This window comes from Telmatherina bonti (genome assembly GCF_933228915.1).
Source record: "Telmatherina bonti genome assembly, chromosome: 9".
In the NCBI taxonomy this organism is placed as follows: Eukaryota; Metazoa; Chordata; class Actinopteri; order Atheriniformes; family Telmatherinidae; genus Telmatherina; species Telmatherina bonti.
In genome coordinates, this window is record NC_136627.1 from 26,654,625 (window position 1) to 26,670,707 (window position 16,083).

At 38.9% G+C, this 16,083-nt stretch overlaps 1 protein-coding gene across 1 annotated transcript in view; it reads left to right on the forward strand.

The window, feature by feature from the left end:
- igsf9ba (immunoglobulin superfamily, member 9Ba) overlaps positions 1-16,083 on the forward strand; it is a gene marked incomplete at both ends in the record, with an annotated part of 67,793 nt that overhangs the window by 20,119 nt on the left and 31,591 nt on the right. The window contains 2 exons of the mRNA XM_079245775.1: positions 1,596-1,793; positions 9,152-9,298. Coding sequence (XP_079101901.1) covers positions 1,596-1,793; positions 9,152-9,298 — 345 coding nt within the window. The remainder of the gene's footprint in view (positions 1-1,595; positions 1,794-9,151; positions 9,299-16,083) is intronic.

Sequence of the window (16,083 nt, forward strand, 5' to 3'; positions counted from 1 at the left end):
TTCAGAATTTAGCTTAGAAGGATTAGTAAAGCAGATATATGGGTTTTTAAAGCTTATAGGTGGATGGGACAGGCCTCCTCAGAGGCGCATTAAAAGGTCAGATTGTGCAGGGCACTGTCATGCCCACTAAAGCACTTCTCTGATTCAGCCAAAACCATCTTTATAAATTTTACAGCTGCACTGTGCTTGATCAGTGAAAGTTCTCCTTGATTGATTACATGCAGTTTTGTTCTTTGAGCTTCTGCTACTTAGTTTTCACTTTTGTAATTTGTTGTAGTTCTGAATCAAGTCAGGGTTTTATTATTGTGCTGAACTATCATCATGCAGTCATGCCGACTTCACTGAGTCATATTTCATTTTTTTAAATTTTTTAATTCCTATTAAAACTCCCTGCTTTTTCCTTGTTCCCAAAGAGGCACAACAGTTAAGCCGATTCCAGCACAAAGGCCTGTAACCACATCTCCCCTTTAAAAATTGTAATTTGATTTAATCTGCTCTGTTTCAGTCCAGAATCTGTGCTGGCTGAAATAAATAAAGTGGATTAACTCTGTCACAGGATAATGCAGATTAAACTGGTAAACACAATCACTAAGTGGTGCATATGGCATGTCAGGGGCGGAGTTAAGGCTTTAGTTTGCAGAAAGAACAGAACTGGGTAAAAATATTTGGGTTTTAGTTTCACGGTGCACAGGTGGAAAAGCAGTGCAAGCAGGTCTTGTAGCGTTTGAGTTTTTAAACAACAGCAATCGTGGTGGAACATCATTGCAGACAGTAGCAGCAGCCTCGCTTGAGCCCATAATACCTCCACGTGCTTAGTATTCGTTTTTCATTAAAAATTATCCCTGATAACGCAAATGATACTGCTAATGAAAGCGTTAAGTTATTCAGCTGGTGTTCCTCTGGAAGGAAACGTCAGCATGTCTCTTGATCCCTGAAGCGATTTTTTTTTTTTTTTTCCCCCCTGGGTGAGGACTGGTATTCGTGCTCATGCTCTTACGGTGGAGATACAGGCAGCTCAATGAAAGCGGGGGTGGCAGCTGGAGAAAATCCATTCCCAGAGTGAGCATTCTGCTGAGGCAGGTATGCCGACCTTTGAGTCATCTGATAGGTCAACGCTCGGCAGCGTGCCAGGACATTGGTGGCAAATCACCAGGCCTGGTGGTGCTCATAGTAAAGCTCATCTGAACCACAGCCAGCTATGATCAATGAGGCTCGTTGGCAACTCATTTATTGAACAGTATGGCACAGCCACAAAACACTCACCAACAGATGCAGGTGACAGATGATGTTTGGACAATGGGACAGGGGGAAAAGCTGATAAAAGAGAGAGGGTTTACCCATGCGCTGCTGTCTTTGTGTACAGTACACTACACCTTAAGCATAATGTAATTTTAATTGATTAGCGTAGTCGATCACCTTTATGTGACATCCAATTATTGTTTGTGAATTAGTCCAGGACGACTTGAATGCAATGAAATATTCCTGCTTGTGCTGCAGGAATTTTGCGTGTGAGCGACATTATTTTCCTGCACAGTGTTCTGCATGCCAGACTCCATCACCCTGTGGTTTAAAAGTTTTTTTTAATCTCCTCTCAGGTGCCCACGGAGTGAGAGAGGAGCCCCGGTTCGTGACGGCACGCGCCGGACAGAGCGTGATCCTGGGGTGTGACGTGTCCCCTCCCCTGGACGGCCAGCAGCCCCCCTATGTGGTGGAGTGGTTCAAGTTTGGAGTGCCTATTCCCTTCTTCATAAACTTCCGCTTCTACCCTCCTCATGTGGATCCAGAATACACAGGTAAGACGGGAAAATTTGCAGTGTGATCCCTTTCAGATCGGCAAGTTTAATCTGTAAATGTTTTTGTATTCAAGCTTCGGAATTGTTCATGTCTGTGCATTTTAGTACTGATCAGGATCAAGATGGTTTTAGTTACCAAAAACCACAAACTTTCATTTGCACCTCAGCAGATTGAAGTTAAACAGAATGTAACACAAGATACTGATAAACAAAATGACACAATAAACAAGTAAACACGACAAATTTGTCCAGAACTGAAGCTCTATAAAACAAGGAATGCTTGTCTAGTTTGAAGAATGATACATCATAAAAATATGCATTTAACCCAACTGAATGAGGGATTAAAACACAGATCATCCTCTAACTGTTGCCTGATGTGCTGGTAAAATAAAGAAGCTTAAGATTTATGTCAGATTTACAGAAATCAGTGTTGTCAGAATTGTTGCTTTATATTTTGCTGGCAACACAAGCACACGATGTAGGTCAATCTTCTGTCACACGCTCATGTCACTGTCCTCTTCTTGTCATTTGTCTCTTTTGCTTTGATTAGTGCTTATTTAATGCCTGTAGGATCTGTACTTAGTCCATTTCTTTTTGTCACTTACTCAGTTCCCAGGAATGGTGCAAAATATCTGCACTTTTTGGGTAAATATTCCACATTTATGTAGGTCCTTTTAACCTTTACTGGGCAAAGGCCCATATGTGGTCACACAAAATGCAAGCTGAGCTGAGAAATCATAGCGCCACGATGAGTTCTCCACACCAGTCATGAAAGACCGGGCTACATTCCAGCTACTTCACTATGATCAGTCTTATTGTTAAAATGTTAAAAAAAAAATAAAAATACTGTTTGTACTGACAATTACTATTGTATAACTTTAAAAAAAATAAAAAATAAAAATCAAAGTTTGAAATTCTTGTAAAATCTTCCAACATTATAACACTGCTTTCTGTAGGAAGTATTTCAACAACTGCCTAACAAAGGTTTAACCTAATTCTTCCTTTACATTTATTGACAATATATTTTTCATTCACCTTCAGCACTTTGTGTAGTACTCATCAGGGGCGTTATGAGTGTAGGGGTGTCTTGTCTCATGACACTTTCACTTGAGAAGGAGCTGGAGACAAAATTCCTGACATTTCCAGTTCCATAATGTGTCAGATTTATAACAACAATCGCATATTTAGATATTTTGGGAAATATTTGCTCTGTCGTTCTCATGTCTGTATTAGAAACAGGAAGCAGAAGGAGAAGCTGGTATAAAATGTCCATCATAGAATCTGTTAATACGGCAAATTAACATATAATATGATAAATAATTTGTTTTATCGAAAACACACCTCACAAATCTATGTACCATTTTTAGTCTTTGTAATTGGTTTGCAATCTTTGCAAATTGTTGTCAGAGTATTAATCTTTAATTCAGCTGCAGTGTCTTTTTTTTTTTTATAAATATTAAACAGATTAAAATTTGGTCATTTTCATTCCTTTTTCAGATTCAAGCTAAATGCTCAGCAGGTTTATGCTTTTACACTGCTAGTTTTTCTAAAGAGGATATCCAGAAAATCCAGTATAGCTTCCAATCTTCTATAACTGAAGTTGTTTCAGTTGCTTTTTATTTATTTATTTATTTGCTTTTTAAGACTTAATACATGTCTTACATATGAAATACCTCAGTGAGGCAGTCAAACAGATACTTCTGGTAATTATATATTTATTCAAGAGAAAATAATGACAGAGTTTAGCTGCATAACTACAATCGTTTTACAAAAGTTTTTATAAACATTTCTATGAGCATAAAAGATATGGAACTGCTGTAGGTCTAATTATGCTCTTGCAGATGAAAGCAGAACCATTTCAGATGAATAGATTGCTGTGCAAACCCTTTTTTATTTAAGAGACTGACCTGCAATTTCACCATGATCCAGGCGCTATTCTGTCTGAAATGTTCTTCGGCTGTTTAGGCTTTAAGTATGAGGTGAGTACCAGCACACCGAGGCCTTCATGTAGGAGGAAAGAAGCTTGGCTGGTTCTTAAACTGCATTCTTTTTTCTGTGTGAACGTGGCATTTGTGGCTGCGCAGGAGCATCTGCTGTGTCTGAGTGAACGCAGAGAAATTACTGGGTCTCACAATTTACCACTGCATTGTACATACGTGGCTTCCCACACATTCCAGTGACAATTCAGCACAAGAGCACGTAGTATACAGTCAGTAGTGTTCCACTGAAGACCTCCACGTCCTGTATGAGGAGAAAATGGAAAGTAGTGTCACACATGGTATGTTTTCTCTTAAACCAGTAAAACTGTGGAATTTAGTAGAAATATGACCTCTTTTTTTGTCCATTTTAGCAAACAAAAGAGGCAAACAAACCAAAAAAAAAAAACAGCCTTCCCTCAATGAGAATTGAAGTAGAAAAAATATTAGAAAAGACTGATCAGCAGATAAATCAGCACTCATCTTCAGTTTCAACAAGCTTCATGAACGTTAGTTTATTACACAGCTGCTGTATTTAACTACATTTATTTTATATTATATGTACAGTGAATCTCTGTGAGTGATTTTGATATATCAATGTGAAATTAACAAATCATAATAGATTCACGCGGTGCATGAATGCAACAATTACCACGTAAGCTGGATGTAGTCAGCTGCATGGTTCACTGGTTTGTAGGTTACTTTGCCTTATGTTTGTCATGAAAAGAGAGTTGACCTGGGGGGTCAGGGGTCATCTCTTCATCCTGACCTCCCCTCTCGCTACCATCTCAAGAAATAAATTCTAACAAGTATTTGGTGTGAATTGACCTTTAAGTTAACCTCAGATGACTAGGTGGAAGTGAATGCAGCATGAAATTAACACTAGCATATTCTCAGACATAATGCAACATTCATACAGTATCATCTTACTAACTGCCCATGTGGGGGATAATATCTGTCAGTCCAAACACTTTACATTTCATAAGGAGCATTTAAAAGTCGTAAAACCACCAGATGTTACAACAAAGTTTTTCTCAGTGTCACTGAAGTGAAAGTAAAATCCTAGAATGCAGGGTCATAAACAGTTGTTGATGACAATCATTTCATTAACTGTTTGCTGTTTCACGCTTGCCTTACTTTTTACATTAGATGACCTCTTCAGTTGTAATAATCACTTCTCTTCCAAGGTTTAATGATAAAGACTGCTGAAGCAATGAAGTTATGGGGAGTAAAACAAAAACAGTGATGTTGCAAAGGGTGGAGCCAAACTGAACTGATGAATTGGGAGACATACATTTTCTCATTTGATTAAGGTTTAATGTAAGAATATTGATTATTACAGCTTTGAAATTAGAGCTGCAGATTCACATTTATCTCTGCACACATATTTAAAATCCCCCTCTCCTGGCTTAGACATCAGGGCCGATTCCTTCCAGCAGGAAATTGGTTCTTCTGATGTTGCCTTATTTTGTGTTAAAAGCTGTCAGAATGAGGTCAGGATTGTCCTTTCCTATTCCCACGTCCTCACCAAGTACAAAACCCCTACCGCACCAGGTAATAAGCTGTGAAATGAAGGCAAGCCATGGTATGCTGAAAACCCAGAGGATTTACTTCCCTGGTGTGTGAACGTCCTAAATGTGGATCTAACAGATTGTATTTGTCTTTATTTATATGAAACATGTCGAAAAAAGTCTGCAAATAATATTGAATTTACTTAAATCCCTCCCTTTTGGCTTTCCAGGCAGGGTTTTCATTGACAAAAAAAAAAAAAAAAAAAAAAAAAAAAAAAGCTGTGACTCTCTTGGGAAGCCTCCTTCACAGTTTGTAGCAGCCACAGTGGACTTCTGCTGTTTACTTTAACCTCGTGACGAACAGCAGGGTTCGAATGAACATTACTTTCCAACAGTCCACTGTGCTCACTTGGATTGTACCAGTGGGTGTCTCAGTGCCATGTGGCATTGAGTCCACTGTTGAGGAATTATCAGTGAACAGATGCAACAGGAATATGGCCATTCTCATCACGATTAATGTGTATTCTGGCAATTGCTTGTGCATAGTGACACTGGACTCTGTGAGATGCTTTTTGGGTGCTTAATATTTTCATGTGCTCTCAGAGCTCATTTGGGACAGTCCCATGAATTGTATGAATCCTTGAAAATAACATAAATGAAGATTATGCACTTTTTTTTTTATTATTTCATTGCCTAGCTGCTACCAAAACCGAGATGATGAGCCATAAATGGGGGACATATATATGTAATATGTCAGTAACTTACACAACAGTCCTTTTCATTTACACTTCAAATTTACTATGACATTTTATCAATTTAACGGCACATTCTTTCATATTTCCCTGTTAAGTGAAAAAAAGGTGCATATCTCCCTGCTATCCTACATAATTTTGCCAGTTTGTCCTGCAGCTATATGGAAATTATAACATTTAAAAACATCTATTTTTGTTCCCTCTCTAGCAAAGATAGAATTAATAATTCAGATGTTCAGCTTGTGCAATTTTAGTGTCAGATCCTGCTGCTTTGGGAGCTTTGAGCTGTTGGAACTCTAAATAATTTTACTCTTCCACCCAGTTTAGACTTAAATACTAGGGGTGCTGCTTGTTGTGTATATTGTGCAGTCTTGGTCAAAATGCTACATTTCCTAATGAATAAGTTGGGAGACTGATTTTTTTTTCTTTCTTTTGCTAATCAGGTTTGCATGCTGTGGTTTGAAAATGTTAATACAAGCAGCCACATAAGGAGTAGACATTCAGTTCTTCATTTTAGGTGTAAGCTCTAGTATTTGCTGGCCTGTCTGACAGCAATATGCCCATCTGTATATTAATGTGTGGACTTGGAAACTATATTTGGGTAAATTGATTGGTTTTTAATGGATTGGAAAACCCCAGTAATGTCTAATCATCCAATTACTGGTGGGACATGGAATTTTATGAAAGAACTGAGCTACAATTGGTGTTGTGTTTTGGGAAATGTCTGTAAAAATGTAAGCCTATATTTTTTTTATTCAAAATCATCAAAAGACTAGGAATGGTGCACTTAATCTGTCTTTTCTGGGCTTCTGCTAATCTGATTCCCTGCACCAAAAACAATTTTCAGTAACTTTTGCATTCTAGCAATATAAATGAAAATTCTAGCCACATTAGTTTCACAAGATTAAACAGGTTACCATAAAATATAACAACAGCCGATAAACTACAGTCTGCAGATAAACCACAGTATTGAAAAAAGACCAAGTTTCACTCTGTGTTTGCCACCTTTGTCATTTTGAATCTTCAGCGTTCATTCTTTACAGTTCTCCGATTCGGCACAGCCTGTGATGTGATCTGAACAAGGTGTTGCCTGCTATGTTTTCACAAGAGGTTGAACCTTGTACTGTGTAAGTGGTCTATGCCCAGGGGGGCAGTCCTGATGTGGATACAGTGATGTTAGCTGTGTTTACAGCAGCATCCTCTCTTGCCTTGACAAATGGGAGCTGAGGTTGATCCCTACCCTTCACGCCACCACCCACCTCACTCAGCACCTCAATGCCCAGACTAAAATAGACCTGACTTTTTAAAGACAGGCTACCGTTTTACTGCAAGACTGCAACCCTCTCGCTTCCTGCTTGCCGTATTGATTTTCTGCTAACAAAAAAAAAAAAAATCCAACACATCAGTCTTTTTTTTTTTTTTTTTTTAACACAAACTAAGACAGCAGTCTCAGGGTTAGGCATATATCATGTGCATTTACATTGCTGGTAGATCAATTCCACCTACCATTATTGTCAATAAATTTGCCTGACACTCAATTTGATGCAACAGGAAGCTGTGCTTACAGTACATCTACACATCAAAGTTGGGAAAAACATTCCATCTTTGAACATTCGTCAGACAGAGCAGAAGCGAATGTTTTAGTTTGTTGGGCTGTCAGAAGCAGCCATGTGAACAGCGGGCTGAAGGCCTGAAGACAGACAGCTTAGCAACTGAAGATTTCACCATGCCTGGCTTCCTGAGTGTCTCTCATCCCTTGCGATTTCCTCCTCTTAGAATTCCAATTTATCTCCAGCCTTGAAGTAAGAAGAGGAGGGGAATGGAGGAGTTTTATAGGAAATATCATTTCATTGAAGAAGAGGGCTGTAACTGTCCCACAGTTGAACTTTATGTTAATACAGCTGGTGTGGCTTCCAGGCAGTTTCATGCTTAAATCCTAATTCTTCAAGCCAAATGGCTTTTAAAACACTGTGGCAGGTAAAGAAATGGCTATATGTTGCAGGGAATATGTTCGTTTTTAAGTTGCTGAGAGTTAGATAAGGAGAAAGTTTGTCACGATGAGGCGGAGGTGTGGACCCAAATGCAGAGACGGGAGGCAGGATGCTGAACCAAGATGATTTAATTACCAAACTCTACTAAAATGAGGAAAGGACAAAAAGCTAACCATGGCGACTACGGACAAACTAACACAATGAACCACCACTGAAGAACAGAAACCAAGTAGTATATATACACACAGAACAAGACATAGGTGAAATGACTTAACTAAAGGAAACCTGGTGAGCTAATGAACAGCAGGCAAAACAGGAAACAAGACACAAGGGAACTAAACAAGGAAAACTACAAAATAAAACAGAAAACCAGAACTAAAGACACAAAAAGTACAATATACAACAATGTTTAGATATTAAACCACTGTCAGGAGCTGGATATTGCTTTGTTTTATTTCATTTTTGTATTAGACAAAATCAATCTGTCAATCAGTCTGCATCAGTCTGTTGTGGTGAAGATGAAGTTGAGCCAAAAGGCGAAACTTTCCATTTACTGGTTGATCTATGTTTCTACCCACAACTATAGTTACAGGCTGTGAATAGTGGCCAAAAGAACAAGGTCACAAATACAATCAACTGAAATAATCCGCTGTAGGGTGGCAGGATGCTTCTTTGGATATAGGGTGAAAAACTCAGTCATCCGGGAGCGGCTCAGACTAGAGTCTCTGCACCTCTGAGCCAGGTGAGGTGGCTTGAGCATCTATTTAGGATACCTCCTGGATGCCTCTCTGGTGAGGTGTTCTGGACACATCCTTATGGAACCTAGGGATGACCCAGGACTCACTGTAGGGATTATATTCCTCTCGCTGACCTGGGAATGTTGGTGGCTGGGGAGAGTGAAGTCTGGGCTTCCCCGCATAGTGAACTGTCCCCGCAACCTGAATCTGGATAAGAATAAGACGATGGCTTATTTTTCTACAGTACCACAGACAGGTTTGACTGGAACCGTACAGTTATCTACTGTGTGCATGTCTGTAACATGACATCTAACATGCGATGTGAGACTGCACTTAAGATTTGATTCAAATATGTTGACATTTTTGTTGTTTTGTCCCCGCCTCTTTGCAGGTAGAGCCTCTCTACATGGGAAGGCCTCCCTGCAGATTGATCCAGTACGCTCTGAGGACCAGGGCTGGTACGAGTGCAGGGTCCTGATGCTGGAGCAACAGTACGACACCTTCCACAACGGCAGCTGGGTACACCTCACAGTCAACGGTGAGTCATCTCACTGGGGAACATGCATGCATATATGGGTCTCAGTGTCATCAGACACTTAAGGCCATTCTGGAGAATCGTTATTTTTTGGCTTCTCTTTTTACACTGATTTGCTTACATAATGACACCTTATGTGCACGCTTTTGACTTTTCAGTTATCTTTGTTATTTTTCACCTGACTGACAATTGTCTCTGCACTTTCAGTGATAGTTAATAATATTAAGAATAAAGCGAAGGGTAAGTTACAGCTTGCCAGTGTCACACAACATCTTGCTCAAAACCAGACCAGTCTGTCATACTATCCCTTTTGAAGTTTTTACTGGGATGATTGAATCAGGCAGTCTTTCACACCGCTCCTGCATCTCCTCTACTAAAGGCATGGGGTAAAAAGGAGGGAGAGGCTGGTTAGGGGAGGATTGATTGTGGCCAGTTTCAGGCAGTTCCGGCAGGGACTGTCTCTGATAGTCTGAAAGCTATCAAACTGATGACCAGCGGAAAAAAAATCTGCACCTTTGCATTTCCCAGGAATGCCCCAGTGGCTCAGACAATCCTGTGTGAAGTGTGTCTTCACATTGTTGCAGAGCACGGCACACAATGATGCCTTTGTATTTTATGCTTTTAAGCCCTGTATCTGTTTCATGAGTGGAATGCTTTTTTCTTTTGGAATTGGTATATATATATATATATATATATATATATATATATATATATATATATATATATATATATATATATATATATATATATATACATATATATATGTTTTTTAAGATGACTGCAATTTTCCTTCCTATATAATGATCACAATGCACTGTGGGTGAAAAACTGTGTAAAGGCCCATTTATAAAGCCCACTGCATTGCATAATCACTTTAGGATAAAAATGCTGATTTGTGTAAATGGTTGTCATCAGTGTAAAACATGTTTTCTGTTCTGTGGATTTGTGCCAGCCTGTGCTAGCAATCTTACCCACTGCAAACAACTTTCTGCTTTGGGTTCTGTGGACATAAATTGCATCCACACAATAATTGATCTCCAATTAAAGGAGATATGTGTTTGGTGGTTAACACTGAATTTGGTGAACAGGTATTGTGCAATTGAGTGTCACCTGCACCGCCTTATGATGTTTGGCATCAGTAAGCATCTGTAGGCGTGTGCATATGAATGCCTCGTTGTGGACGCATACTGCACCTCTGTGGCTGCCTTATCAATATTCACCCCTATTGGCTCCCTCCCTCTACTGATGTTAGGCCTTTCAACAGAAACCAAGCTCTTCGGGCTGCAGCAGCAGACCTAATAGTAACCCTTAATGTCATATGTGTTTGGCATTTTAAATTTAGACATCTTACTTTACCTCATGTCTGTGATTTGTCTCACTGTAGAGATGTAGCACCTAAACAGGACGTAGCAGGTGAACATTTTCAACTGGCTTTTGTTGGGCTTTTATCGGAAGACTGCAAATATTTGTTGAATTGTAAAAGCTGGCTTAGGTTTTTGACATCTAAGAGAAGAGTTGATATTTATCTCCCACTAAATGGGAGCCTGTGAAGGAAGCAGGTGCCGTTTTCGTCTGGCCTCCACACAGACACTGAGGACACTCATTTCTTTTGGCCGTTGGTATTTGCATACACTCCTCCTTTGAGTTCCTGTTTGTTGGCCTCAACTTCCTGCCAAGCGGACAGGGAGTTTGTGCCCACTCAGTGGCAGGTGTCAGATGGCAAGGCCTTGTGCCCGAAAAAGACACTAAGGCCACTCTCTCTCTGTCTTCCCTCCTTCTCCTCTTCTCTCGTTAATCAACCTTGCTGTCTCCCTTGCTGTCCTCTGCTTTTTTAACTTCTGAAACTTCAGCAAGCTTTCACAAGATCATAAGTTAACTATTTACAGAAAGCCTAAAGACTTAAACCTTGACAATGTGTCGTTTGATTAGTGATGTGCTGGCAGATAGGTTGCATTCGATTGATTTAACTGAAGCCCAAATGTCAGCTTCATGTCCTCATGTGTATCTTTTTTTAATGCACAATTTGTTCCCAGAACATATGATAAGATAAGTTTCAAATTTACGGCAAAAACTCTTAAATGGCATGAATCTATTCATATCTTCGGGAATTATATTAGTAATATTGATAATTATAAAACTGAATGGAAATGAATGTTGTCAGTTGTCTTAGCACCACCTGACCTAACAGATCTGGGACTGAAAAGACTGAAAAGCTGTTATAAATTCTCACAAAACCTAAAAAGTATGTAGCCTATGTAAAAAAAATGTCCAGATGTATTAAATGATGGGCACCTCCTCACTTTTTTGGATCAATCTCAGTGAATGATAAAGTGAGGATCAGTGTACAAGTTGAATCCTCCGGTCACATTTGAATAAAAAATGGCAACTCCTTTCTCCGTACTAATAAGGAACAAATGAAAGGTGTTGGGGTTGCATCACTTAATGCAGATGCCACAAAGAAATGCACAGTTTTCAAAATTAGAAAGATGAAAAAAACCAGGATGATGTAAAACTGAACATAAAGATGCAACAGGAAAACCTGAGCGGATGGTAAACGAAGAGAGTAGAGTGCTGTTTTCTTTTTCTTTTTTTTTTCTAATGAACGCCCCCAGTTCAGCACTGAGTTCAAAGACGCTAGCTCTTGATGATCTCAACCTGTTCATAAGCCGGTCATCATCTTGCTCCATTAAAGTAGTGTTTTCTGTGACCACACACTCTTTCCACCGTGTCCTCCAGCAGAACAAAAACAGCCACTGTTTATGAAGGAGGTACCATTATGTTTGTGCATCCTCTTTTAGGCCACAGCTGATTACCTGCATCTCATCAACTTAATTATGCATCGTCTACAAGGATCATTTATGCAAGAATTATTGACTTATTACTGGTTCATTAACCCAACTGTCGTGCATTTTCCCTCTATATAGAGATGAATCTGCACGCATAGCCTTTGATGCCTCTGCTCCTCAGTCGTTGTGCAGTTATGGCATGTTATATGTCAGCAACTTTTTTTTCCAGTTGGTCTTCAGTACAACATGTTATTCATTTAATAATATAAATGCTTTTTCATTGGTTTAGGATACAATTGTGGTTTCAGTTGCACCCTCTGTTTCAAATGAATATGCGACTGCGGACATCTCATTTCCTCCACTTTGCAGCCTTTTCGCACTCGCCTGCTTTCCCCGCTCTTTCTAACTACTTGTAAGCAATGCAGCAGAGCCCAGTTTCCACTGTTAAAGAAACACACTTAAACCATTTATCTGCATTAACGCTGAATAACAGCCAGACAGGAAGGTGTAAAGGTTTTTGCACTTGCTTATTCACACATGCGGTGAACACCAGTCATAATGGAAAATTAATCTTTTCTGCTGATGTGCTCTTTCAGCAGCAGTGATGCTTAAAAAAAAAAGCTTTGGGAAATTTAAATCAGAAGCTTAGTGAGGAAATAACAGGAAACCAAAGCTCTAAAGAAAGGTCTGAACCGTGAATCTTTCAATTTGAGCCATCTGCTGGTTTGCTGTGTGGTCTGCAGAGAACAAGCATCTTTTAATGCATGTACCTGGTGAAGGGCTGCACTAAGTAGGACGGCAATTTGATGCACAGGGAGCTTTTTTGTAGCACAATTCCCAAGTTTCCCAAACCACAGTGACACATACTCAGTGAGGAGCTGTAGCTGACACTGTGAAACAAATCCCTGGTGGACTACTGTACCTGCTGCTGTCACCAGCTCCTCCACATGTGCCACCTCCTTCCTCTCAGCTGATACTTATTCTCTTGAGAAAAAAATCTGAATTAGGTTTATAGTTAATGACAGCACTTGAAGTAGATGTACGCAGGTCTTTTGTATTGTTTAAAACAGCATTGGAGAAGTTTAAGAACTTTAAAAACAAAGTTTTTCTGACTTGCTTACAAGTACACTGAGCTTTTTTTTTTTTTATGCACGTTTCTGGACCTAAAACTGCACAAGAACATCCAGGGGGTTGAGTTACCACAACTATGTACTTCACACAGTTTTACGCTGCAGTACTATGTCACACACCAACTACTAGATGACAAATAATTTATGCCATAATAAAGTTTAAGTTTAGAAAGAAAAAAAAAAGCAAAAGAAAAAAACTACTAAAACAACACTTAAAATAGGGGAAAAGTGGTAAAGTGCAGAGGCTAAACACATGATAGCATTTAACTATTGGAGATAAAAATAGGATGACAGACAGTGCAGGGCTTTGCTTTGCTTTCTTGGTAAAGTTACTGATGTTTGGGTTTATAATCATGAGGTTTATGATCATTTCTCTACTCTACATAGGTTGTAAATCAGGGAATCAGAGTCCATGTTTGATTCTTATAATAAACTATTGAGGCATGTTTATATCCTGCAGACGTTTGCTTTAGTGCTCTGTATTAGCAAATGGGAGATAACACAATATTAAAATACCAGCATGTTCACCCATTTTCTGTTGTGTAAGAGATTGAAATGAAGGATATTGCCACATTGTTACCATCACTGCCTCACCAAGATTAGAGACCTCAGTTCCTAAAGATGTCTCGTCAAAACATTTTGTCATTTTTTGCAAATTTCATGCAAAATCTTAAAGGTTTGTTGCTTCTCTAATGGTTTACTTCTTGTTTACAATCCCCAACACCATGATATATTGTTTGTTGTTGTCTTTTTGATTTTGTTTGTTCATCATATCCACCATTTTAATAGGTATTCATATTCTTGTTAGGCCCTTTTAATACTACTCTGCAGTTCTGCTTGGTACTTTTAGTGGCCTCTGGTGTTTTTAGAGGCCAACATTTAGGTGTAATACTGTGCATGTGAAAGTTCAGACAAGCGAATATAACAACTGACTTTCAAAAAAGCAAAGGAAGAAAACAGTAATCCTCATCATACAATTACAATAATAAGCGGCGTATCACCATACTACACCATTTGTAATTTTATTCAGTCATTTCCAAGATCAGTTGTTGGGGGATTGATAACGTGAGGACAGAAAACAAAACCTTAACTTACCACATATCATCATATACTGTTTTGTACTTTTCTCTGATCTTTATATTTTCTGAAATCAGATATTATAAGAGGATATTTAGCTGTTTGAATGCTAATTGTTCGAATTATCCCCAGCATGAAAAAGCCAAAGCAAGATGATAGTTTGATGTTTAACAGTTTTTATTTTTGTAGTGGTAAATTGAAACTTTAATCACATTTTGTATTAACTTATTTTAGAGTAGAGGTATCATATTTAAAGCAATAAATAGGAAAAAAAATCAGCGTATTTTATCAATGCGCTGAACGTGTCAATGTATTGAGTTAAAGTAGTTTAAGAACTAAAGTAGGATTAGCCAAGCATTACTTAAAATTAAAATCACAATCATTGTGGAGCAATTGTGCAAGGTTTCCTCTTAATAACTAAAATAATGCATCATTATCAGTTTAACGTAGCTGTTGACCCAACAGCAAGGGACACATGAATCAGCCATGCATTTTATTAGTCTCAATTAATCTACTGTATCGTGTAAGGTAGTAAGTGTTGGGGAGTGAGAGGGCAGAATGGACAGGCAGACTGTGCTAATTGGGCAATTTGTTTGTTCCACGGCAGGTACTTGTGTGCAGCCTGAAGCGTGGCGGCACTCCCAGCGGCATATACTGACCCATTTGTACCACAGCAATGTCTTTTTTCCTATTAAACTAACCATGACACCACTAGTTCTTATCAAAATATGACGTTGAAAAAATGAAAGCAGCAGCTGGACATGGAGGCTGCAGTTAACCGACCTGCATGAGAGATTTAACAGCTCCCTAGTGGCTGTTAAGGAAGGGAGTTCAGAAACGACAGGTGGAAATGCAGGGATGTTGCAGTATTTCCTCTTTGTTCTGTAAAGAAACAAAAGAGAGCAAACGGTGTGATTGTTGTCAACCAATGTCTTAGCCTACAGTGCAGCTGGCCTTATCCACCTTTCAACTTGCAATGCAGACCCTCTGAGTTCCTCTGTTGAAAAACTGTATCACATGTAAACACAATATGAGAGATTTGCAAAGGAATGCTTGTTTTATGGAAGTTTTAGTGCACTGTTTTTGTAAAGACTATAAATACGTTCAACCTTTTAGTAGTTTAGCAACTGCTGAGTAATGATAAACTATCCCAATGAATTCAACAAAATCTTGGGGCACCACAAACTTTAGCTTTTAAAGCAATCAAGACCCTTAAAACTGAAGTTGGAGCTCAACTGTCACATTAGTAACTCCATGATGTAGCTGCTTTGGTCTTAGTTATTGTTGGTGCAGAAAGTTCCTGCTGAGATGCTTTAGTGTCAAACTAAACTCTCAGTGCTGTTAGATTTGACCAGTGATGATGATGATGAAACAACATCAGACAATGTTTTTTCTTTCATAAAAAGCTCCACAAAGAGCATTTGATCAGGGCTGGATTTGTTTACCGCCAAAATTAGTTTCTGAATTTGACAGTCAACCAAACCATGTGACTGATCCGGTGAACCATCTGATGCCTAATGTCAAGTATAAAATGTCTCGCTTTTATATTATTTCTGCATGAATTTCAGGTATTTCAGGACAGAAACAGTTCTTTTCATTATGAACTCATATCATTCATAGCTTAGCTTTTGCATTTTGTTGCAGCTCCTCGTTTGCTAGATTTTTAGCTGCAATTTTCTATGGACAGTTTCACACACGGTAGAGTTTTGAAATGTAACTTTTAGGTGATAATGACAGGGTGCAGCTAGGACAAATATCACGTTTGCAGCCAGGATAGCCTCTGTGTTGTGGCTGT